The 24,352-nt window shown below is 40.6% G+C and overlaps 1 protein-coding gene across 1 annotated transcript in view; it reads left to right on the top strand.

Annotated features, from left to right (window-relative positions):
• Positions 1-944: 944 nt before the first annotated feature.
• Positions 945-24,352, top strand: part of LOC123483844 (obscurin-like) — a 64,920-nt gene continuing 41,512 nt past the window's right edge. Inside the window, exons 1-12 of the mRNA XM_045213800.1 lie at positions 945-1,257; positions 3,150-3,410; positions 3,636-3,917; positions 4,125-4,397; positions 4,591-4,860; positions 4,953-5,261; positions 5,357-5,635; positions 5,802-6,050; positions 6,271-6,387; positions 6,501-6,525; positions 6,619-6,716; positions 6,881-6,931. Of these exons, the coding sequence (XP_045069735.1) occupies positions 945-1,257; positions 3,150-3,410; positions 3,636-3,917; positions 4,125-4,397; positions 4,591-4,860; positions 4,953-5,261; positions 5,357-5,635; positions 5,802-6,050; positions 6,271-6,387; positions 6,501-6,525; positions 6,619-6,716; positions 6,881-6,931 (2,527 nt within the window). The remainder of the gene's footprint in view (positions 1,258-3,149; positions 3,411-3,635; positions 3,918-4,124; positions 4,398-4,590; positions 4,861-4,952; positions 5,262-5,356; positions 5,636-5,801; positions 6,051-6,270; positions 6,388-6,500; positions 6,526-6,618; positions 6,717-6,880; positions 6,932-24,352) is intronic.

Raw genomic sequence — 24,352 nt, 5'->3', positions numbered from 1 at the left:
TGTAGTCTTTGACAAGTTTCTCGAAGCACTTCATAATGACTGAAGTTAGTGCTACGGGTCCGTAGTCATTCAGTTCAGTTACTTTCCCTTTCTTGGTCAAGGGAATGATAATGGACATCTTGAATAATAATTTCAGTATAAATAAACAAACACAATGTAATAATTTATGTCAAAGTGTTCCAAATATGAAAGTTGAAAACATTGAGACTGCGTGACATTCCGGGGATATCCTAACAACAAATTTTTGTCTGCAGTGCATCACCTGTGAAATGTAATGTGAAATACCATCACATATGAAGTGTTCCAAAACCACATGGTTTTACATGATTTCACATGTGAAATGTTATGTGATCACATGTGAAGATCCATATGTGAAACTTCATGTGAAATATCATCACGTTAAGTGTTCCAAAACGTGATTTCCTACATGTGGAATCATGTGTTTTTTCCATAATGTTAAGCTAATGAGGTTATTAAAAGTTATACTTTTTTAGAATTAATGGTTATTATTCATTTTTGTGCAAAATCAATGTAGAAATCACAGATTACTCCTTTAAAATATAGGTCAGGAACTATTTGGAAATCAGTAAAATGAATATGGCATGTTGTTATTTATTGCAAGCTAATATTGGTGCAATGTGACTTTCTTTGTTGTAGTGCTGAGTACACTCATCAACTCTGGACACTCTGAAGATGATGATGGTAGATATGTGTTCATTTCATCAAGCCTCCATCTCTTAATGCTTCATTCTATTTCTTTATTTGTGATTTTTAAAGCTGCTTTTGGCTGCATATATTTTGTGTTTTTAGTGTCACAAATAACATGTGTAAGGCAATTGTATCATGCTGGTTTGATTTTGAGCAGGAGTGGCAAAGGCTGTTCTGACCATACACCCCAACAGCTCCCAGTTACAGTAGCTACTCATGTATCCAGTTTAGGTCATATGTCTAATCTGAGATATGTTTTCACAGCTCTGCCCAAAGCTACACTGACTGTGAAGCCAAACCCTGCATACCCTGGAGAGACAGTTACTCTGACGTGTTCAGTAGGGTCTGACAGTAGCTGGAGCTATCAGTGGTACAAAGACAGGAATGATAATGTAGTATCCCAGTCTGTCAGACACACTGAAACAGGAGACACCCTCACCATCAGTAGTGTTGCTGAGTCTGACCAGGGTCTCTACTGGTGTCAGGGAGAGAACGGGTCCAAATCCATATCATCAATCATCAGTGATCCTTTCACCATCACTGTGAATGGTGAGTTACTTTGTAGTCTGTTTTGTTGTCATAGAGATGGACACTATTTATATCATATTATAAAGACACAGTGTACAAAACATTAGGAACACCTTCCTAATATTGAATTGCACCCCCTTTTGCCCTCAGAACAGCCTCAATTCATCGGGGCATTGACTCTACAAGGTTTCGAAAGCGTTCCACAGGGATGCTGGCCCATATTGACTCCAATGCGTCCCACAGTTGTGTCAAGTTGGCTGGATGTCCTTTGGGTGGTACACCATTGTTAATGCACACAGGAAATTGTTGAGTGTGAAAAACCCAGCAGTGTTGCAGTTCTTGATACACTCAAACTGGTGCACCTGGAACCTACTACCATACCCCGTTGAAATGCACTTAAATATTTTGTCTTGCCCATTCACCCTCTGAATGGCAAACATACACAATCCATGTCTCACACTGATTGAAGTGGATTTAACAAGTGACATAAATAAGGGATAATAGCATTCACCTGGTCAGTCTAATCCTGGAAAGAGCAGGTGTTCCTAATGTTTTGTACACTCAGTGTATGTAGACATGGTCTGTGTGCAATGTTCCTTCAATTTCTTTCTGCACTGAGCCAATTTCAAGTCTGCTGAGCGCAAACTTGAACATTGTGAAAATTCTGTGCAACTTCCGGAGCGAGTTTACTGTGAACACTGAGACTGTACCCACTTTAAGTTACAGTATTAACAGTGGCCACGTAGACTACTGTGGGTATTTGATCATAATGTAGGCCTACCAGAGTGGCCTACCATCAATAATAATGGAGAAAAATACATCCCATAACATTTTACCATGGAAATAACTGTTCTATCATTCAGCCTACAGTAGAAGCCAATGTGTGGTGTTCAATGTAGACCTACATTCCATTAAACTTTGAGGACAAAAAAACATACAGGGCTTGACATTAACCTGTTTATCCACTTGTCCTTCAGACCAGTAGGTGACTGAAAATGTCAAGAAAGCACTTTACAAAGTAAAATCCATCATTATTCCCATGCCATTATTAGCAAATCAAACAAATTATGCTATGCTCTGCCAATTGGCAAGTTAGCTTATAACAACACTGCCCCATTAAGGCATAACAAAGGCTCTTTACCTGACTCCCTTTTCAAAGACGGCTAAAAATGCACACATTTTGTGCTCTTGTAGGAAGCAACCACTCCCCCATTGTTGACTAGAAATTAGCTATAACTGGGCTAATAACTCACTAACTAGCAAATAATATGAACAAATGTGCAGACTTTGCTACATGCAGCTCTCACTTTGAGCTCAAAACAAGCTCATCTACTTGCGACTGCTCATACAGTCCAGTTCAAAGTGAATTGCACAGATCCATATATGGCAATGGATATTTGCATAATAGGCCTACTACAGCTCTGATTGGTTATGGCGCACCGGTCTGTGTAGAGGGCCTGAGTCGGGGAAGTCAGTGTAATGGAATCCTACGCCAGTGCGCTCTGTTTACAGGAAGATATATTGCACAGTTAGTTTTGCATACTAAGTCTTGCATAGTTTGTTTTGTTTCGGTATGTTACATTGAAAGTGGCTAATATTGCGTTGATTTGATCACAATCCACACAGTAGAGTGCAACGTTGATAGTGTTAACTAAATGGGAAAATCAATCTCGTTCTTTTCTGCTCGCGTTTGTATTTTTTGTGCCCACGGAGGTTCCCCGGTCCCGCGTACGCGCAGTTTAGAGGGGACATTGCCGGTGTGTATGTAAATCCAAAATAAAAGTTACCATATTACCTACTAAAGTAAGGTAATATTGGTATTCAACGTTGCGCTCTACTGTGTGGATTGTGATCAAATCAACGCAATATTAGCCACTCTGACTGCATTTGTCTTCATATAACTGTTTCCACAGCTCTGCCGTCGGCCTCAGTGAAGATAGTCACTCCACAGGGTCTCCTCTACCCTGGAGATACAGTCACTCTGCTGTGTGACATATCAAACTACACAGACTGGACGTACAGCTGGTTCAGAGACAACCAAGAGCTTCCCATTCAGACCAGAAAAAACACCATCTCACTCCCTCACCAGGCTGGTCAGTACAACTGTGATGGGAGGAGGAGCGGTCGGCCCCAGAATTCATATGGCAGCTTTTCTCTCCCCATCATCATCACGGGTGAGTTCACTGTTTGTCTTCAATCTAGACTTTCTAAATTCAGAGCCACTGAGGGTTAATATAAATGTATACACCGTAGACACAATATAAATATACTGTAAACACTGTCAATTCTAACTGAATGGAGTCAACATACCATATGTAAAATAGACTTTAATCACAACGTTACAGAAACAGCTGAATTACCAGCCATGTATTAAGATGTTTTGTGCTCTGTTTCCTCAGCTCTTCCCAAAGCTACACTGACTGTAAAGCCAAACCCTGTGTTCCCTGGAGAGACAGTTACTCTGACGTGTTCAGTAGGGTCTGACAGTAGCTGGAGCTATCAGTGGTACAAAGACAGGAATGATAATGTAGTATCCCAGTCTGGTTACAGTAACATTGGAGTCTCTCACACCATCAGTAGAGCTGGTGTGTCTGACCAGGGTCAGTACTGGTGTGAAGGGAACACAGTGTCTAGACCCACATCTTCACAACTAAGTGATCCTGTCACTCTCACTGTAAAAGGTGAATTACTTTGTTCTGTTCTCTCTCTGGTCATACAGATAGATAGACACTGTTGTTGTTGAGTCAATCATGTAGACATTTTCTGTGTGTCTGTAGACTATTCTGCCTCACTGAATGTTTAACCTTTACCCATCAAGAGGACATATCATGCAGCAGATCAGATCCATGTTTTCCAGATGCATCACACACATTTCTTGATTCCAACAGATAGTCGTCCGACGGCTACACTGAGTTCTGACCAAGCGAACGTATTCACAGGAGACAGTGTGACACTGACCTGTACTGTAGAGTCTTCTGGATGGGAGTTTTACTGGTACAGACACATACCAGACTCTACACCAGTAACCTCAACCTCTAGATACTCCTACACACTCAGCAGGGTCAGTGTCTCTGGTGGAGGACAGTACTGGTGCAGAGCTGGGAGAGGAGACCCAGTCTACTATACCCTGTACAGTGACCCAGTCCAGATAAACATTACTGGTGAGTCTAAAACAGTTTTATGATAAACGTCTGCTATTGTATATGGATATAAAGTAATCTAGGGTAAAATATTTTGTCTGCTTACTGTATCATAACACTTGTAGCTAACTTGAAGTTATAGTCATGAGTAGAAAATAAATAAATACATTCATAACTGTTTATTCAGTTAGTTGTCTGTGTTGTGTCTGTGCAGAGATACCTATTGCTGTTCTGACCCTCCAACCCAACTGGACACAGATATTCATTAGAGAGACTGTCACTATGAGATGTGACATACAGGGAGGAGGAGACACTGAATGGCAGTATGAGTGGTATAAGAATGGTCATCCAGTCTACTCTATTACAAAGTCTGAGTACAGAATCAGTCCTGTCTACATGTCTAACAGTGGTTCATATACCTGTAAGGGTGTAAAGGGAAGCAAGATCTCCAAGACCAGTGATGCTGTACAACTGACTGTGTCTGGTGAGTCTATCTAATCATTTAAACATCTCCATGGATAACAAGAATCATTGCTAAGACTGAAAGTTTCAAACCTGTCCTCTGCCTGATCACAGATCAACCCAAGGCTGTCCTGAGTATCTCTCCTCAGTGGCTGAACCCTGGAGACTCAGTAACTCTGAGCTGTGAAGTTGACAAGACGTCTACAGGCTGGAGGTTCTCCTGGTACAGGACTGTTCCAAATTTAAAAGAGCAGTCCTACTCTTTTCAGCGTCTACCAGAAGCAGGCAATGGGACTACTGAAGACTCCTACACTCTGATCCCTGCTGGTCCTACTCCCACAGGAGGATATGTGTGTAGAGCTGGGAGAGGAGACCCAGTCTATGACACACTCTACAGTGAACCTCAGTTTCTCTGGTCAGGAGGTTACTAACTGCATTGAAATTGTATTGAATCATATTTAAGTTACCCTCATGTGTGTATATAACTATAGGTTTGACTCTGTCTCTCTTTGTTTCAGATCTGCAGCCTTCAGTGTCTCTCAGAATAAGTCCCAACGTAACTCAACACTTTACATCAAAGTCTCTCTCACTGAGCTGTGAGGAGAAGGGGAACTCTACTGGATGGAGACTGATGATCTACAGAGAGAGAGGAGTGACGTCAAAGTGTCCAGCTACCTGGAGATCAATAACAGAATCCACCTGCACCATCACATCATTGAACACATGGTCCAGTGGAGTGTTCTGGTGTGAGTCTGGATCAGGAGAGTACAGTAATGCTGTCAACATCACAGTAAATGGTACATCTATTGTACAACCCTCACTAACATTTCTACATATATATGATAGGATGTTCAATTCTCTATCTGAATGATTGCATCTCATAAATACAAGCTCATAAGATGTTGATGTATTGTGAGGGATGACTCCAGATTTACAGTATTATTTATATATTATGTTACACAGATGGTGATGTGATCCTGGAGAGCCCTGCCCATCCCGTGACTGAAGGAGACTCTGTGACTCTGAGCTGTACATTTAGATATCAGGAAACAAATCTTAACCCCAAGGCTGATTTCTACAAAGATGGAGTACTCATCAAGAATGAGACCACAGGAGAGATGACCATCCCTACAGTATCCATGTCAGATGAAGGATTATATAAGTGCAAATCTGGTCAAGGAGAATCACCAGAGAGCTGGGTGACAGTGAGAGGTATGAAAATCTTTATGATCACAAGTTAGTTACCTTTTTATTATCTGTGTGATTTAAGTGTTGATGTTAATATAGTTTAGGATTTGCACTCCCCTAGAAAATATGATCTCTCAACTAAATTGTCAAAAGATGGGCCAGCCTACTTTCTTTTCATGCTCTATACTCTAAACCTATATAACCTCTATCAGAGTCTGTGCTGTTCTCTCTCCAGTCTCTCCAGTCATAGCTCCTGGATCCTCTACATCAGTCCTAGTAGGAGTGGTTGTGGGTCTGGTTGTTGCTGGTGTTCTACTGGTCATTCTCCTGGTCCTGCTGTGGAGATATCAAAACAGCAAAGGTGATACTTTTACTATTTCTCATTTAATGGAAAATGTATTATTACGTATCATGTATTATTCCGAAATAGGTGAAGAAAGTTCAGTACATAACACAATGTTTTTGTCATTACAGGTTCCTGTTTCAATAGAATATTCTGGTGAGTACACCTGTCTCTCAACTATATTGATTTGATACGTACAGTATAACATTTTCTCTGTGCTTCCTATGCTGAGTATCTCTCTCCCTGTAGGCCCCCTCAGCCCCAGAGCACCAACCAGGACCCCCAACAGGACCAAGGATCTACCCAGGGCCAGGCTCCTGATACTGGGTATACACATCAGCAGCATGGTCAGTCTCTCAGCCCAGACCTCTACCACTCTCCTCTCTCTGTAACCTCATACACTGACTCATCAACATCCACTTTGTTTACAACATGTTATCATACTCTATGTTCATAGGCAAGCTCAGGAATAACCAAACTAACTAAGATTTCTCTCTTTTTTGACCAACAGGTGATGCTAACATCTACGATACGATCAATCCCTCAGACAACAATGATAATGGTAGTGTAATGTAATGTTTTCAGTATGAATGTGTAGTAGCCTGCTTCTCTTCATTTAATATGACATGTAGAGTTTGACTAAGTGGAGGTGTTTGTGTATTATGTCTCAGATGCTGCTGGTGCTTCTGCTGCTGGACCACGTCATGTGACTTACGTCCAGATTCAACTGAACAAGTTGGACAAGAAAAAGAAAGGTGACTTTAAACTGTGACATATATTGTGAAAACAAATGTAGCAGTGGATCTAAGATGAGTTACAATGTGTACATATATATAAATATATTTACAAATTCTCTGTACTTCCTCTTCCTCCTCAGTAAAGAGAGATTATCCCCAAAAAAATCCGGTCTACTCTGAGGTGAAGACAGGGAAAGCCACAGGTAAGAACCATTCTACAGGTTGGCAGTTATTAAAACCTTAATTCGCAATTTCTGAGTTTGGGACTAAGAGGTAGAATATGTATTAAGCTAATTCCTTCATTTGTTGACTAGAAATGTCCATTGTCAGCAGCAGCTGGTCTTGCTGAAGTGACCTATGCTGAGGTTGACCTCCAAAAGAAGGTCAAAGCCAAGAAGAAGAGAGGTAAGACTAGACATCCCTCCCTCCATATTCCCCCTATCAGAACCTCACTCCTCTTTGACCCATATTAAAAGCTGTATTCTCTATGTAACGGATCATCATGACCTCATACCTTTAACTGTGTGTTGTATAACTGTATATTATTCTGTATAACTGTAACATTATGCTGATGTTTTATCCTCACCCCATATAGAAACAGCAACCCCACCTGAAGCAGAATCTGTCTATTCTCTAGTGAAGCCATACACAGCCCCCGGTAAGACTAAGTCAACAATCTATTGAAAGGGTATGAAACTATATCTAAGTATGACCTAAGAAACTGGTGAGAAAATGTTTATGATCACATGTTACCTTTTAATCATCAGTGTGATGAACTATGGATTATAGTGTTGTTGTTAACATACGTATGGATTTGCACTCCCATAGCAAATTATCTCGTAAATATTGTCAAAACATTCAGGCCGGCCTATTGGAATCTCTAAATTTCACTATTTTATTTTTATTCTCTCTACACCAGAATACTCCTGCAGAAAAAGGACATGTGAATTATTGTGTGTATTATAATGCATGGACATGTTTGTAGGGCTTCATACATTTGTAGCTAGGGAAAATCCAGTCTGAAATTCTAAAGTGGAAATTAAAAACTTTAGAAGCCTCTTTTGAACCTTGAATAAACTACACGTTTGCATTTCCTGTTGTGCAGGAAATGTCCTGCAACAACAGGGTGATCAAATTAAGATGCTACACCTGTATTTTACTAATGCTCTGTTATCAAAGTATACTGTACCTGTTTAAAGTATACCTCTAAGAAACGCTGTGTGATGACCTGTTGCAGGTCATTAAGGGAGATGGAGGGATAAATAACTTTGTGTGGTGATATGTTACAGGTCCTTGAGGGAGATGGAGGGATAAATCACTTTGTGTGGTGATATGTTACAGGTCCTTGAGGGAGATGGAGGGATACATCACTTTGTGTGGTGATATGTTACAGGTTCTTGAGGGAGATGGAGGGATACATAACTTTGTGTGGTGATATGTTACAGGTCCTTGAGGGAGATGAGGGATACATAACTTTGTGTGGTGATATGTTACAGGTCCTTGAGGGAGATGGAGGGATAAATAACTTTGTGTGGTGATCTGTTACAGGTCCTTGAGGGAGATGGAGGGATAAATAACTTTGTGTGGTGATATGTTACAGGTCATTGAGGGAGATGGAGGGATAAATAACTTTGTGTGGTGATACGTTGAAGGTCCTTGAGGGAGATGGCGGGACACACCATCAGAGGAGGAGCAGGAGAAACTCTGAACATGGATTATGCACACACACACACACACATGCACACACAAACACACAAAAACACACACACACAATAACACATTGTAGATTAAGGATTTTTAAACAAAAAAACACATATATTTTATTGAATCATGGTTTAATTGTGTATTACTGTAACAGCTTTTTAAACAATTATATGGTGTAATGATGATGGATCTTATCTACTGCAATTGTATCTGCTTTGTATTGTGTATTGAATTGTATTGTTTGTTGGTTAGTTTTTTAGTTTTGACATTTTAGTAATTTAGCAGACGCTCTAATCCAGAGTCATTTAAATCAAATCAAATCAAATTTTATTGGTCACATGCGCCGAATACAACAGGTGCAGACATTACAGTGAAATGCTTACTTACAGCCCTTAACCAACAGTGCATTTATTTTAAACAAAAAAGTAAGAATAAAACAACAACAAAAAAGTGTTGAGAAAAAAAGAGCAGAAGTAAAATAAAGTGACAGTAGGGAGGCTATATATACAATAAAATAAAGTGACAGTAGGGAGGCTATATATACAGGGGGGTACCGTTGCATAGTCAATGTGCGGGGGCACCGGCTAGTTGAGGTAGTTGAGGTAATATGTACATGTGGGTAGAGTTAAAGTGACTATGCATAAATACTTAACAGAGTAGCAGCAGCGTAAAAAGGATGGGGTGGGGGGGCAGTGCAAATAGTCCGGGTAGCCATGATTAGCTGTTCAGGAGTCTTATGGCTTGGGGGTAGAAGCTGTTGAGAAGTCTTTTGGACCTAGACTTGGCACTCCGGTACCGCTTGCCGTGCGGTAGCAGAGAGAACAGTCTATGACTAGGGTGACTGGAGTCTTTGACAATTTTGAGGGCCTTCCTCTGACATTTATAGGAGCAATTAGGGTTAAGTTCCTTGCTGAAAGGCACAGTCCGATTTTTTATTTAATCGGTTCAGGGATTCGAACCAGCAACCTTTTGGTTGCTCCTAACCACTAGGCTACCTGTTGTCCTAGTTTAGTAGTTTTTTTTTTGAATAAATGGCAGCTTAAAGCTGAATTGCTTATAGAAGAACAAACAGAAAAATCTATACATTTTGAGAGTAATGGAACTGGATAAGATGATGGATGATCAGGGAAGCTGATCTGATGGCATTGAGAACTGAGGAAGCGTTGATGGTCTGATGATCCTATGAGTGGAGGAGGGAGCCGGTCAGAGTAGAGAGACAGTCAGCAGCTGCCCCCCCCATGTCCTCCGTGCTCTGGGTTGGTGATAGTTAGCTTAGCTGGCTAGCCACTCCTCTCCACTAACTCCATGTAGCACCACTTGGGTGATGCTATTATGCTGCCTCAAAGGCACTAGAAGCATAACATTATCAGTCAGAGTATCTTATCCACTAGTCCCAGCCATCTCCTCATGCAGTCCTCTCACTTCTTCTGCTTCTCTCCAAGCCGGTGTTGTGGCATTCTAACCCATTCACGTCCAAACAGTCTCCAAGCTAGCTTGGTAGGTAGCAAGTGAGCCAAAACTGGCAAATTCAAATTTAAAACTCATTCAGGATGACCAATTAATTCTGAATTAGCATTAAAAAAAACTAAAAGCTGATAGAAAAATGGCAATACTAAAACACTTACAGGCCCAGTGCAGTCAAAAACATGATCTTTCTGTGTTTTATATATACTGAGTATACCAGACATTAGGAACACCTACCTAATATTCAGTTTTCCCCTTCCACTCAGACCACTCCCAGAGAGTCCTTGCAAAATTCTTGCTTGACAAATTGCTCTTAGCTTAAACTATTTTTGTTTCTTTTTGGCCATTTTAATTGAAAACAATCACGGTAAGATAGTTAATAGTTATATTGAGAAAAAAATGGCTGCATTTAAAAACAACTAAATATGATTAAATGTACAAAACAATTATGGGAGCGATGATCCATGGCTTCCATAGCGGCACCATCATGGCACTATTTTGTATTGATTGTTTATGTTATCAATGTCTGAAATATGTATTATCTTTGATTCATTATTTCTGTCATTCAGATGATAGAATAAAATATTTTATGAATTTTACAGAATATTATACGTTTTATACATGTTTTCTTCTATTCAACTATACTTTTTGAATATCTTTGCTTTGTGCTTTAAAAAAATAAACTTTAGTTTTTCATCTGCAAGATGGCATGAGTGCTTTCTTACAGTAAATAGATGTTGTCATCATTGTCAACTCTTTCATACAACCTACTTTGGCCAGCCCTCCCTTCAGCCTAATAAAGTTATTGGGCTCCTCAATGTGTGAGTTAAAGGGTCAATCTAAGATTGGTACATCCATTTTGTGACTTTTAAATTAAAGACATGCCCCAGAAGTTTGAAGCAAAAGAATACTGGTAAATAATAAGTTAGACTGCAGGACAAGGACAACTACAGATACTGTAAATCCTAAATTGTAGTTATGTCCTGTGTTTTTTTCTTATTCATGACAGAAGTCATTTTTTTCTAAGGGTTAATAACCTATATATTTGTAGACTGCCCACCGCAGGCAAATCATGTATATATACAGAGGGATCCATAATTATTGACAGCCTTGATAAATATTAGCAAAAAAGATTGTATAATACTGAGCTACTGTATATTGTATGTTTAAAACATTTAGAAAAGTATGTTTTATACTAATTGCTCAAAGAAAGATATTTGTTTAGTAAGTAATAATACAAATAAAAAAAGATAGGGGTCAAAATTATTGCCACCCCTGTTTTCAATACTGTAACGCCCTCCCATTGCGAGGATAACTACACAGAACTTTTTTCTAAAATGTAAAACACATTGGGAGGGATCTCAGACCATTCCTTCATACAGAAACTTTCCAGGACCTTTGATATCCTTCAACTGTACATACCCACTGTCAATTCAACGTCTATTCCACGTTGGTTCAATGTAATTTCATTCAAATGACGTGTGAACAACGTTGATTCAACCAGTGTGTGCCCAGTGTGTATGGACTGCCCTCTTCAATTAAAACCACAGGTTTTCAGTGTGGTTCAAGTCCGGATACTGAGATGGCATTGCAAAATGTTGATTTTGTGGTCAATTTACAATTTCTTCGTTGAATTTGATTAGTGCTTGGGGTTATTGTCTTGCTGGAAGATCCACTTGTGGCCTACTGTTTACACAGTAAACAAGTGTGGTGTTTGCATTTCCACATAGTTGATTTGACAGAACAAAAATGTAAAATAACGGTTAGGAGAAGGAATCATAAATCTAAATGTATGTAAATGAACACAGCTGCTTTTTTGTGTTGCCTTGTTTGTTTGTGGTATTTTATCCCTTGCTGAGAAAACAGGTTCAAACCTTGCAGCTAGTAAACCTGTTACTTCTCTCTTTAGGGACCTGGGCTGAAGACCCTCCAATAGACCAGTAAGGCTTGAACGGAGGTTCGGTGTGTCTGGCTGTTGCAGAACCCCCTGATCAACTCAAACAAATTAAATGGATGTTCCAAAATGATGTAATAGTTAATGATAAAGACATCTCTCCTAAATACAAGGAGAACGTGGATTATAACCCAGCGAACCACTATCTCTACACAAAGGCTGTGTTTATCCAGGCAGCCCAATTCTGATATTTTTTCCACTAATTGGTCTTTTGAACAATCACATCAGATCTTTTCAAATCAGATCTTTTCAGAGCTGATCTGCTTTGTCAAAATGCCAATTAGTGAAAAAAAAAGATCAGAATTAGGTTAAAACAATCTGACTGAAAAATACAGGGGAACTTGCATAGTAATTGTTGGAAAATTGACCGTATCAACTGATAGGTACAGAGTAACAATACAAGGTGAGTATTTTGCTCTGTGTGTGTGTGTGTGTGTGTGTGTGTGTGTGTGTGTGTATGGACGTGTTTACTACTCTTGTGGGGACCAGAAGTCCCCATAAGAATAGTAAACAAACTAACATTTTGTTAGTCCCCACAAGGTCAAATGCTATTTCTAGGAGGTTTAGGGTTATGGTTAGAATTAGTGTTAGGGTTAGTAGCTAGGTCTAGTTTTAGGGTTAGGGTTGTGGTTAGGTTTTTGGGTTAAGGTTAGGGTTAGGGTTAAGGTTAGCGTAAGAGTATGGGTTAGGTGTAGGGTTAGGGGTTAGGGAAAATAGATTTTGAATGGGACTGAATTGTGTGTCCCCACAAGGTTAGCTGTACAAGACTGTGTGTGTGTTACCTCTCAGGTATTGGTGAGAAGGAGGGGGGAGCTTCAGCATCACCAGTTGGTACCATTGTGGGCAGTGTTATTGGGGTGTTCTTCTTCATTGGTGTGTTAGTTGTTGTAGGATGGATCATATCTGCCAAAACACCTCCATCCACTAAAGAAGAACAGCTACTGCAGATACCCTCTCTGACAATTATTTATTTATGTTTCCACAGGATAAAAAAAAAAGTGATAATTTACCAGTTGTGATTTCTCATCTCCTAACAGGTTGTTGTTCCAGAAGTTGACAACCCAGTGAATATTCCAGCAGGTGAGGGGATAGAACCACAGAGCCCTTCTGAGGCAGAGCCACATCAGTGTTCTATAGTATTCTGCAGCACCGTGCAGAAACCAGCTGCAACACAGCGCCATCAAGTGGACTAAGACTGGAATAACTACAACAAAGCAGACAGTTTACTGGACAACGGGAGATACATTACCCCTCCATACCTTTCCATAGCTAGGATTCCATTAATGTGTCCATTGATCTTTTGTTAACATTTATCAAGTTTGCATAGAAAATAGATGTGACAATAGAGGAGGTCCATCAAGATGGAGGCCTCGATGCACTTACCACACATTCTTTGTTTGGCTAAGTTCTGCATATTTTACATTGCTCTCCGTTAATATTTCTTTGTATGTTCATTAGCACAATATACATATCAATTTTAGCTTCAAGACGCCACCAATTTGAAAAAGTAGATTGTGCTTCATTGGCACATTGAACCATGTCGTGCGCCGTAATTTAAAAACTCAGTGGATAATACTAAAACAATGATGTCATATCTGAATTCTGCCATATTTATGCACGTGCGCCATTACCTGCTACAGTGCATTTCCATTTAAATGACTTGAGAAGTAATTGATTGAATTATTGAATTGGACCCAATCAATCAACCAACCATTCCAGCAACCAACCAACCAACCAGTCGTCTGAGTATATCATTATGTTTCTAATAAATACTGTATATCTAATTATTAATAAGATAAGGCATATTAAAAAATATCAATTTCAGTAACTGCTGTCACATCCAGATGGTTTTATTGAGAACTACAGAAGTAAGACAGTCAATTATAGCTAAAAGCAAAATAATTTAGGAATAATGTCAACAAACCAGACACAGTGTACTGCACAAAAGGATATAAACTACCCTACTAAACTACCCTCCATCCCTCTCAGAGACCCCCTACTAAACTACCCTCCATCCCTCTCAGAGACCCCCTACTAAACTACCCTCCATCCCTCTCAGAGACCCCTACTAAACTACCCTCCATCCCTCTCAGAGACCCCTACTAAACTACCCTCCATCCCTCTCAGAGACCCCTACTAAACTACCCTCCATCTCTCTCAGAGACCCCTACTAAACTACCCTCCATCCCTCTCAGAGACCCCCTACTAAACTACCCTCCATCCCTCTCAGAGACCCCTACTAAACTACCCTCCATCTCTCTCAGAGACCCCTACTAAACTACCCTCCATCCCTCTCAGATACCCCCTACTAAACTACCCTCCATCCCTCTCAGAGACCCCCTACTAAACTACCCTCCATCCCTCTCAAAGACCCCTACTAAACTACCCTCCATCCCTCTCAAAGACCTCCTACTAAACTACCCTCCATCCCTCTCAGAGACCCCCTACTAAACTACCCTCCATCCCTCTCAGAGACCCCTACTAAACTACCCTCCATCCTTCTCAGAGACCCCTACTAAACTACCCTCCATCCCTCTCAGAGACCTACTACTAAACAACCCTCCATCCCTCTCAGAGACCCCCTACTAAACTACCCTCCATCCCTCTCAGAGACCCCCTACTAAACTACCCTCCATCCCTCTCAGACCCCCTACTAAACTACCCTCCATCCCTCTCAGATACCTCCTACTAATCTACCCTCCATCCCTCTCAGAGACCCCCTACTAAACTACCCTCCATCCCTCTCAGAGACCCCTACTAAACTACCCTCCATCCCTCTGAGACCTCCTACTAAACTACCCTCCATCCCTCTCAGAGACCCCCTACTAAACTACCCTCCATCCCTCTCAGAGACCCCCTACTAAACTACCCTCCATCCCTCTCAGAGACCCCCTACTAAACTACCCTCCATCCCTCTCAGAGACCCCCTACTAAACTACCCTCCATCCCTCTCAGAGACCCCCTACTAAACTACCCTCCATCCCTCTCAGAGACCGCCTACTAAACTACCCTCCATCCCTCTCAGAGACCTCCTACTAAACTACCCTCCATCCCTCTCAGAGACCCCCTACTAAACTACCCTCCATCCCTCTCAGAGACCCCTACTAAACTTCCCTCCATCCCTCTCAGAGACCCCCTACTAAACCACCCTCCATCCCTCTCAGAGACCTACTAAACTACCCTCCATCCCTCTCAGAGACCCCTACTAAACTACCCTCCATCCCTCTCAGAGACCTACTACTAAACAACCCTCCATCCCTCTCAGAGACCCCCTACTAAACTACCCTCCATCCCTCTCAGAGACCCCCTACTAAACTACCCTCCATCCCTCTCAGACCCCCTACTAAACTACCCTCCATCCCTCTCAGATACCTCCTACTAATCTACCCTCCATCCCTCTCAGAGACCCCCTACTAAACTACCCTCCATCCCTCTCAGAGACCTCCTACTAAACTACCCTCCATCCCTCTCAGAGACCTCCTACTAAACTACCCTCCATCCCTCTCAGAGACCCTCTACTAAACTACCCTCCATCCCTCTCAGAGACCTCCTACTAAACTACCCTCCATCCCTCTCAGAGACCCCTACTAATCTACCCTCCATCCCTCTCAGAGACCCCCTACTAAACTACCCACCATCCCTCTCAGAGACCCCTACTAATCTACCCTCCATCCCTCTCAGAGACCCCCTACTAAACTACCCTCCATCCCTCTCAGAGACCTCCTATTAAACTACCCTCCATCCCTCTCAGAGACCCCCTACTAAACCACCCTCCATCCCGCTCAGAGACCTCCTACTAAACTACACTCCATCCCTCTCAGAGAACCCCTACTAAACTACCCTCCATCCCTCTCAGAGATCCCTACTAAACTACCCTCCATCCCTCTCAGAGACCCCCTACTAAACCACCCTCCATCCCTCTCAGAGTCCTCCTACTAAACTACCCTCCATCCCTCTCAGAAACCCCCTACTAAACCACCCTCCATCCCTCTCAGAGACCCCCTACTAAACTACCCTCCATCCCTCTCAGAGACCTCCTACTAAACTACCCTCCATCCCTCTCAGAGACCCCTACTAAACTACCCTCCATCCCTCTCAGAGACCTACTACTAAACTACCCTCCATCCCTCTCAGAGACCCCCTACTAAACTACCCTCCATCCCTCTCAGAGACCCCCTACTAAACCACCCTCCATCCCTCTCAGAGACCTCCTACTAAACTACCCTCCATCCCTCTCAGAGACCCCCTACTAAACTACCCTCCATCCCTCTCAGAGACCCCCTACTAAACTACCCTCCATCCCTCTCAGAGACCTCCTACTAAACTACCCTCCATCCCTCTCAGAGACCTCCTACTAAACTACCCTCCATCCCTCTCAGGTACCCCGTTGTTACATTGACCAAGACTTGACATAGACTCAGATACCGAACCGCAAACACGGGAAATTGTGAACATAAAACATTTAGATCATGAAATGTTTATTTATTATAATTCCATCTATTATACCTGCACATACAAATAAATATATAAAAACAGCTGAATTAATGAATACCATTGTTACAAATCCATCTATAAAAACAGCTGAATTAATGAATCCCATTGTTAGAACCCATCTCCAACAAACAAGTTACATATTCCTGGAAAGAAGGTTGAGATAACAGGCCAAACCATACAGGCTAAACCATGCAGGCTAAACCATACAGGCTAAACCATGCAGGCTAAACCATACAGGCTAAACCATACAGGCTAAACCATACAGGCTAAACCATACAGGCTAAACCATACAGGCTAAACCATGCAGGCTAAACCATACAGGCTAAACCATACAGGCTAAACCAGTAAATAACATCTTTACAATAATAATTTCTCTAATACTACTGTATATCTAATTATTTACTAAAATACACTAACTGTAAGTCACTCTGGATAAGAGAGTCTGTTAAATGAGAAAGCATATTTACAAATATGAATAGAAAAGTTCAATTCAATTTAGCAGGATCTGTCACATCCAGCTGGCTATGTGGAGGAACTAATCAAAAGGTAACAATGGTGCTCTCCCAGAAGCTTGGCTGGTGTGTAAAACCCACAAATTCAGACAAACAAAAAGCTCTGAAGCTAATACTCTGCATTAACCCAAATGATACATTATGGGTTGGTTTCCTGGACACAGATTAAACCTAGTCCTGGACTAAAAACACTCTAAATGGGGAATCTCCATTGAATATGCTTCATAGTCCAGGACTAGGTTTAATCTGTGTCTAGGCAGCTGGTCCTATATTCTACCCAACAATGTGGTGCCTGATTGTGCTGGTTACTCATTCAATACACTACATTTTGCAATACTATGGAATGGCTGCATGACTCTCACAGATTCTGTTAGATGGTTCGGCACATGGAAAGTCAAACCAACAATTGTTATCTCTGTAACAGTGTTGACCAATTCGGACACAGTTTTCTATTTCACCTTTAGGCCCACCGTTATTTGGTTCGTTGGAGTCCCAGTACCTAGAGAATGGAGAAGTGAAACCATTACTCCATACAGTATGTCCCAGCAGAAGGAAAACATATATATTTAGAAAATAAAGACAAATGGCATGGACAAAATGATTAGCCCCCTGGAGCTAGTACTTGGTAGCAGAGCTTTTGGCTAAGATAACTCCTGACATATGCTTCCTGTAGCCCTCAATGAACTTTCTGAACCTTTCTACTGGCAATTTGGCCCCATTTTCAGCAGCAAACTGCTCTAATTATTCAATGTTTGAGGGGGGCCTTCCACCAACTGCTGTTTTCAGATCTCGCCATAGATTATGGATGTGATTCAGATCTGGAATCTTCACTGGCCACAAACAAAAAAAACAAATTTGATCATTACAGATCAGCACTGTGTTTACCGATGACCAAATGAAGCATTCTATTAAAATAACACCATCCCTACAATCAAACATGGGGAGGTTTGATAATGCTGTGGGGTTGCTTTGCTGCCTGGGGGCCTTGAACATGTGCAAGACGTCATGAAAATCAGCAGATTGGAGTCCAGTGTTAAACCCAGTGTCCAAAAACTGTGTCTCCATTGAAGGTTGTGGGTCCTCCAGCAGGACAACAACCCCAAACACACATCAAAAAGCACCCAGGAACGGTTGAACAAGAAACACTGGACTGTTCTGGAGTGGGCAGTGATGAGTCCAGATCTGAATCACAGCCCAAATCAATGGTGAGATCTGAAAACAGCAGTTGGTGGAGGGCACCCCTCTAATATTGAAGAATTAGAGCAGATTGATTCTAAAGACTGGACCAAATTTACAGTAAAATGTTGCTTAAGTTTACAAAAATGTAAATGTTCTGCAATGTTGAAAAGCCAATAGAAATGTGTGGATATCAAAAGTTATTTTCTATTTCAACTTATTTGAGAAGAAATAGGGAATTATTTAATAAAAGTGCCAGAGTGCAAATATATTTGGCCACAACAGAACTATGTATACAATGTTTTGTTTTTGAGTGTACAGCTGAGTTGTCTTTGTGTGTCTTTGTGTGTGTGTGTGTGTTTGTGTGAGCATAAGTGCTTATCTGTGTGTGTAGATGTGTGCAAATGTATGCCTTAAAAACATCCTTACTTGATGTTCTCATTAAGAGTTGTATTGTCCATCCAGACCCACACTTTCTCTTGCTTCTCATCTGTCAGTCCTATCCAGGGGCTGTGTTCATAAGGATCAATTCCCAGTGTTACCACTCTCTGTTTTATAAACTCCTATGGAGGAAACCACACGTTAATCAACCAATGGACCAATGGTTCTCATCCTGAAGAACGCTTTGATGGCTGAACATTTGTTTTTTTATACTATTCTAAATAAAGTATATTTTTAACTTCAAGAGCGAGAGCCCCGTCTGCTTTCCACTAAAGTCAACCAATGGAGACAGACATGAAAAGCACAGAGAGACACTAAAAGAAGGCTGTATCCTAACTTGAAGTCTGCACTTTATGTGAAAGTCATTAGCAATTAATTACTGCACCTCCAACCTTACCTGCTCCTGACTACTCTCTATGACGACCAGGTGTCCTCCATCGCGGATGCAGGCGTACTGACTCTGTTCCCAGGTCAGTTTGTCTTTAGAGAAGTAGTAACATGATCCATTGTAGAACTCCCAGCCAGGAGAACATGGCTTCCTATCAGCATTACATTCCTTCTGATTCCCTAGAAGAGAGAAGAGATAACGTCATTGAAATTTGATGACTTTCAGTTCTATGTCCTGTGATGTTCTTGTTAAATGTGTGTGTCCCTTTAAGAGAGCACAAGAGTTGTGGGCTAAGGGAGAGATAACCTGAAAGAGAAAGGACATAACTGGAATGAGAAACAATGACATACTGCGTTTACACAGTCAGCCCAATTCTGATCTTTTGCCCAATTATTGGTCTTTTGAGCAATCAGATCTTTTGACAATAATTGGGTAAATGATCAGCAAAAGAGCTGATCTGATTGGTCAAAAGCAGTGGAAGCTGCTGAGGGAAGGACGGCTCATAATAATGGCTGGAAGGGAGTAATTGGAATGGGATCATGCACATGGAAACCAAATGTTTGTATTTGGTACCATTCCACCAATTCCGCTCCAGCCATTACCTTGAGCCCGTTCTCCCCAATTACGGTGTCACCAACCTCATATGGTCAAAATACCAATTAGTGGGAAAAAATATCAGAATTGGGCTGACTGGGTAACAGGCTCCACCACATATCCTATGTACCATCAGCTACACAATTACATGGTCCAGTGGAGTGTTCTGGTGTGAGTCTGGATCAGGAGAGTACAGAAATGCTGTCAACATCACTGTAAATGGTATGTTTATTGTACAACACTCACTAACATTTCTACATATATATGATAGGATGTTCAATTCTGTAACTGAATGATTGCATCTCATAAATACAAGCTCATAAGACGTTGATGTATTGTGAGTGATGACTCCAGATTTACAGTATTATTTCTATATTATGTTACACAGCTGGTGATGTGATCCTGGAGAGCCCTGTCCATCCCGTGACTGAAGGAGACTGACTCTGAGCTGTATATTTAGTGTAGTATCGAGTAAATGCTGGCAATTATTGCTGATAAACAAAGGAGTCTGCTCATACTGAACCTTTGATCATAAGTTTATTCATATCACAAGATTCCAGCATAAGTGACGGATGTCATGACCACCCGGAGAGCGACTTCCCAGATTGCAATGGTCGCTCTAACCTCTTCTTCGCTTTTTACCCAGTATATATAATCTTCCCAAGATAGGGGTGGCTCCCTCTACTGTCCAATCCCCTGTCTAGAACACACAGACTTCTCTGTCCTATCCGGGGTGTCACATTAAAACCATTCCCTCTGACACTAAAATAAACGTCCTCTCCGGTTCCACTTAAAAACATTAACAACATCATAATCTTCATATACGACATTCCCCCCTTCGAGACTAAACAGTCTCGAAAACAAACAGAATAGGATTATGACAAGTAACAATTTATCTTATTGAGTATCTTTAACATTAAACCAAAAAACATTCTTCTCTAGAGTGTAAATACCTTTCCATGAAATATGAATAAATGTTTATGAAGTGTGAATACATTACTGTGAAATATGAAAAAATCTTTATGGAGTGTGAATACATTACTATGAAATATGAACAAATCTTTATGGAGTGTGAGAGCGAAAAACTGTCTGGCAGCCTTCAATCAAGACAGTAAAATTCTCTCACGGTCCCTCTGCCCCAGGCAACCACCTAGGTACTCCCGATGAATTCATAAATCTTTATCAATGCATTTGAAACTATAATGCAATGAAATACACATGTAAGCCCCTGCAAACAAAATACTATCCAAAAAATTTCCACTCTAAGGCTGGTCAACCCATCGGACCCTATAGTGAATCTCTATCCCTGCCTAGACTCCCTGTCCCTAAGCATTCACGAAATAAACAAAAACATCTAAGATCCCCACATGTATTCAATAACATAAAATATCCTTCTACAAAAATTAATACCTAAGAATATGACACAAATTATGTATTACACATGCAAATATGTCTATATTTCATTGCAGACACTGGAATGTAGTCCACTACACTTCATCTCCCCCCGTAGTCTCTTCTTCCAATGCATCGTTGATGATGGAATCGGAATCTTTCCACACCTTCCTTGTTCCATCTCCTCCAGTCATTCTCCTTTCATATTGTCCCTTCATATTGTCCTTGTTTGAGTATTTCAATCTCCACATATTCCCCCAAATGCTTCTGGAAGAAAATAAAAGACCAAACAGTATCTTTTGCAAAACAACATTTTCAAATTAAACATCAATATCAACTAAGAATATAAAAATGATATATAAAATGATATATGTATCACTATAAATGATAGAATAATGAAATAGGATAATGTGATTCATTCATACACTTCCCCCCTTTGATTCATAACATCATGCTAAAATCACACTAAATATATTGAAAAAAAATCAAAAAGGATATTTATCATCAATACTCCATCCAGTCCCACTTGTCCCTCTTCATCCAGATCAGGAACAGTCAACAACGGCATCTGAGTGTTGTCTCCAGGCATCACTACTCCAACCTATCTCAATATCATAGCTTTCTCAAAGTTCAGTAACAAATTACAAACATCACACACAGTGCTATCAAAACTGCCATTAAAATCTAATCCATCACTGCTCCTACTGGGCCTAACTGATCTTGCAACCAAGTCTTCGCTGACCATCCAGCTCCTTCAGATCTACCAAACGCATCCCTTATATTCTTCAACGCATAGTGATACTATCTGAACTATCTGGAATCAAAGTATAGCTAATATTATCAATATGATCTGCCAAAAATGTTACACCATACCATGGAAAAAGTCCCCCCTTCTCTCTTAGACTTATCCTCCAATGATAGGCGTCAAGATTATGACATGTCGCCATGTCCCTTTTCACCCTACTTCCAAACCTAGATTCAGATGTATCTGTGTCCGGTGCTACCCCTCTTTTAATGGTAAAAACCTCATATGGAAGCTTCAACGTTGACATGTAACAACATCCTGTCCATCCATAGGGTAAGAAAATATATGCTTTATCACCACAAACCCTCCAAATATCTCTAAAATTCCCAATAGTCACATTGTCAGGCAAAAGCTAATCTTTTAACCATCAAAGTCCTGCTCTTCTTACTAAGTGGAACATAAAAAGTAACATTATATTTCTCATTACTACCCTTAAGGTCATGCTTACCCAAAGTTATCATATAATCATCACAATCTGATATTCCCATAAACATACCCCTTCCATCATATGTTTTATTAGAACAAAAACAACTTTTAGCCCTCACTGGTTTCACCTCCAATGCGTCAGGGTTCGCTGTTACCTGATTTTCCTTCCCATCTAACAAATTCACATAGGGTAATTCATTTAACCAAGAACACTTAAACCTAGGCTTAAACAAATGTTTTGAAAACAACATTATTTTATCTGTTACTGATTGTTGCTGATACAACAGCCATGACAAAGCATAAGATTGACACATACTTGATAGAGGTCGAGCGACCGTCTCTAAAATGTTTGGTGCTGGAATTCTCAACAGACATGGACCCTCAAGATTCCTCACTGATCTTACAGAATGAGCTAGCTGCTGGAACCAAAGATTCCTACCTGCCCATCCATTTTTAATTTTCACAACAGAAGAATCAAACCATATGCCTTCCATTTAGTTTCTCTCTTCCCTAACGAGCGGTACTGATCAGATACCTCTCCTTGTCTGTCATTAAAATCAAAGACCTCATCCTGTACCTCCATGATAGTATCCTTCACTATTTCAGATGAATCTATATTGTTCTCTACCACTATCTGCTCTCCTATTTTAACCCTATCCTTACTACCATTGACAGCACTCTCCATCCGTATCATTTCAGAAAAGTCGTTGTTTGTGTCTGTGTCATACTTCCTACATTTGTTACTGCCGTCGTACCATTAATCCCTTTCAAAGTTACCATTAAAGTAGTTGATTTAGTTGATGTATTACCCTTAACTACTTCTAGTGGGAAAGCTACCGATATCCTCTGTGTATTATTTACTGTTGGAGTGGCTACTGTAATATTCCATTATAAGCGTCACTTTACGAATTACATTGCCTTTTAACCAATAATTCTTAACCGGCACAAATTTTAATGCTTGCACTAGATAAGTACACATATATTCTCCCTGATCTTTCTCTGTAACATTACGCAAAATAAATGAACAATCACTCATAACCCTCTTCCACTTCATATCATTGTACAAACTATACTTCCTTTGACTAGGTGCAACAGCTTCTACTTCTGGTCCTGATAACAATACTTCTTCTCCATAATTATCTCTCCATGTGGGACGAACGTCCCCATCCTAACCCTAATAAGTCTTTTTCCCCCTAAAATTGGTGCTGGAGCTATTGGTTCCCTTATAATCAAATGCGATATATTCATGGCTTTAATAACTATCAATGTTGAAAGAGTTGAATTGCTTCTCACTGTTGTTTTAATATGCTGAAGTGTTAATGTCATTGTTGTTACTTCATCTATTTTCCCTAAGACTTTTAACTCCTTACTTGTATTTCCCTCTATCACCACTAGTGTCACTTTTTTTTTAACTCTCAGTCTTACCTCTAATCCCTGACTTTCAAACTTTCGATTATAAAAAATACACCTACAATTACCTTGATCTTCCTGCTGGGAACTGTAAGTATAGATACTCAATCACCCTCAATCTTCTCTTATCATTCAGCAACGCATACTTGCTCAATGCATCTGCTCCTAACAGATCTAAACTCCTACCATATCTATCTTCCCACTAAACTCTAAAATGTCCTTCACCACTGTTCTCTCTTTTACTACTAACTTTGAAACTTAGCTTACTACCATAGAGCTCCTTCAACCCTAGTTCTCCTAACCAGTGGCGGCTCCTGAAAAAATTCTCAGGAGGGGCAATTTTTCTGATGATTTAGGTGACCTACACACATTTAAAAAAAGATATGTCCAGCAACAACATGAAGACAGGGGCAGCATATAAGTCAATACCAGAAGCATTTATTGACTGATCTGGGGAGATGGATTCCAGTTTCTGTGACAGATTAT

This window comes from Coregonus clupeaformis, unplaced genomic scaffold (assembly GCF_020615455.1).
Source record: "Coregonus clupeaformis isolate EN_2021a unplaced genomic scaffold, ASM2061545v1 scaf0156, whole genome shotgun sequence".
Classification (NCBI taxonomy): Eukaryota; Metazoa; Chordata; class Actinopteri; order Salmoniformes; family Salmonidae; genus Coregonus; species Coregonus clupeaformis.
Note: the sequence above shows the minus strand (reverse complement) of the source record. Positions and strands in the feature narration are given on the sequence as shown.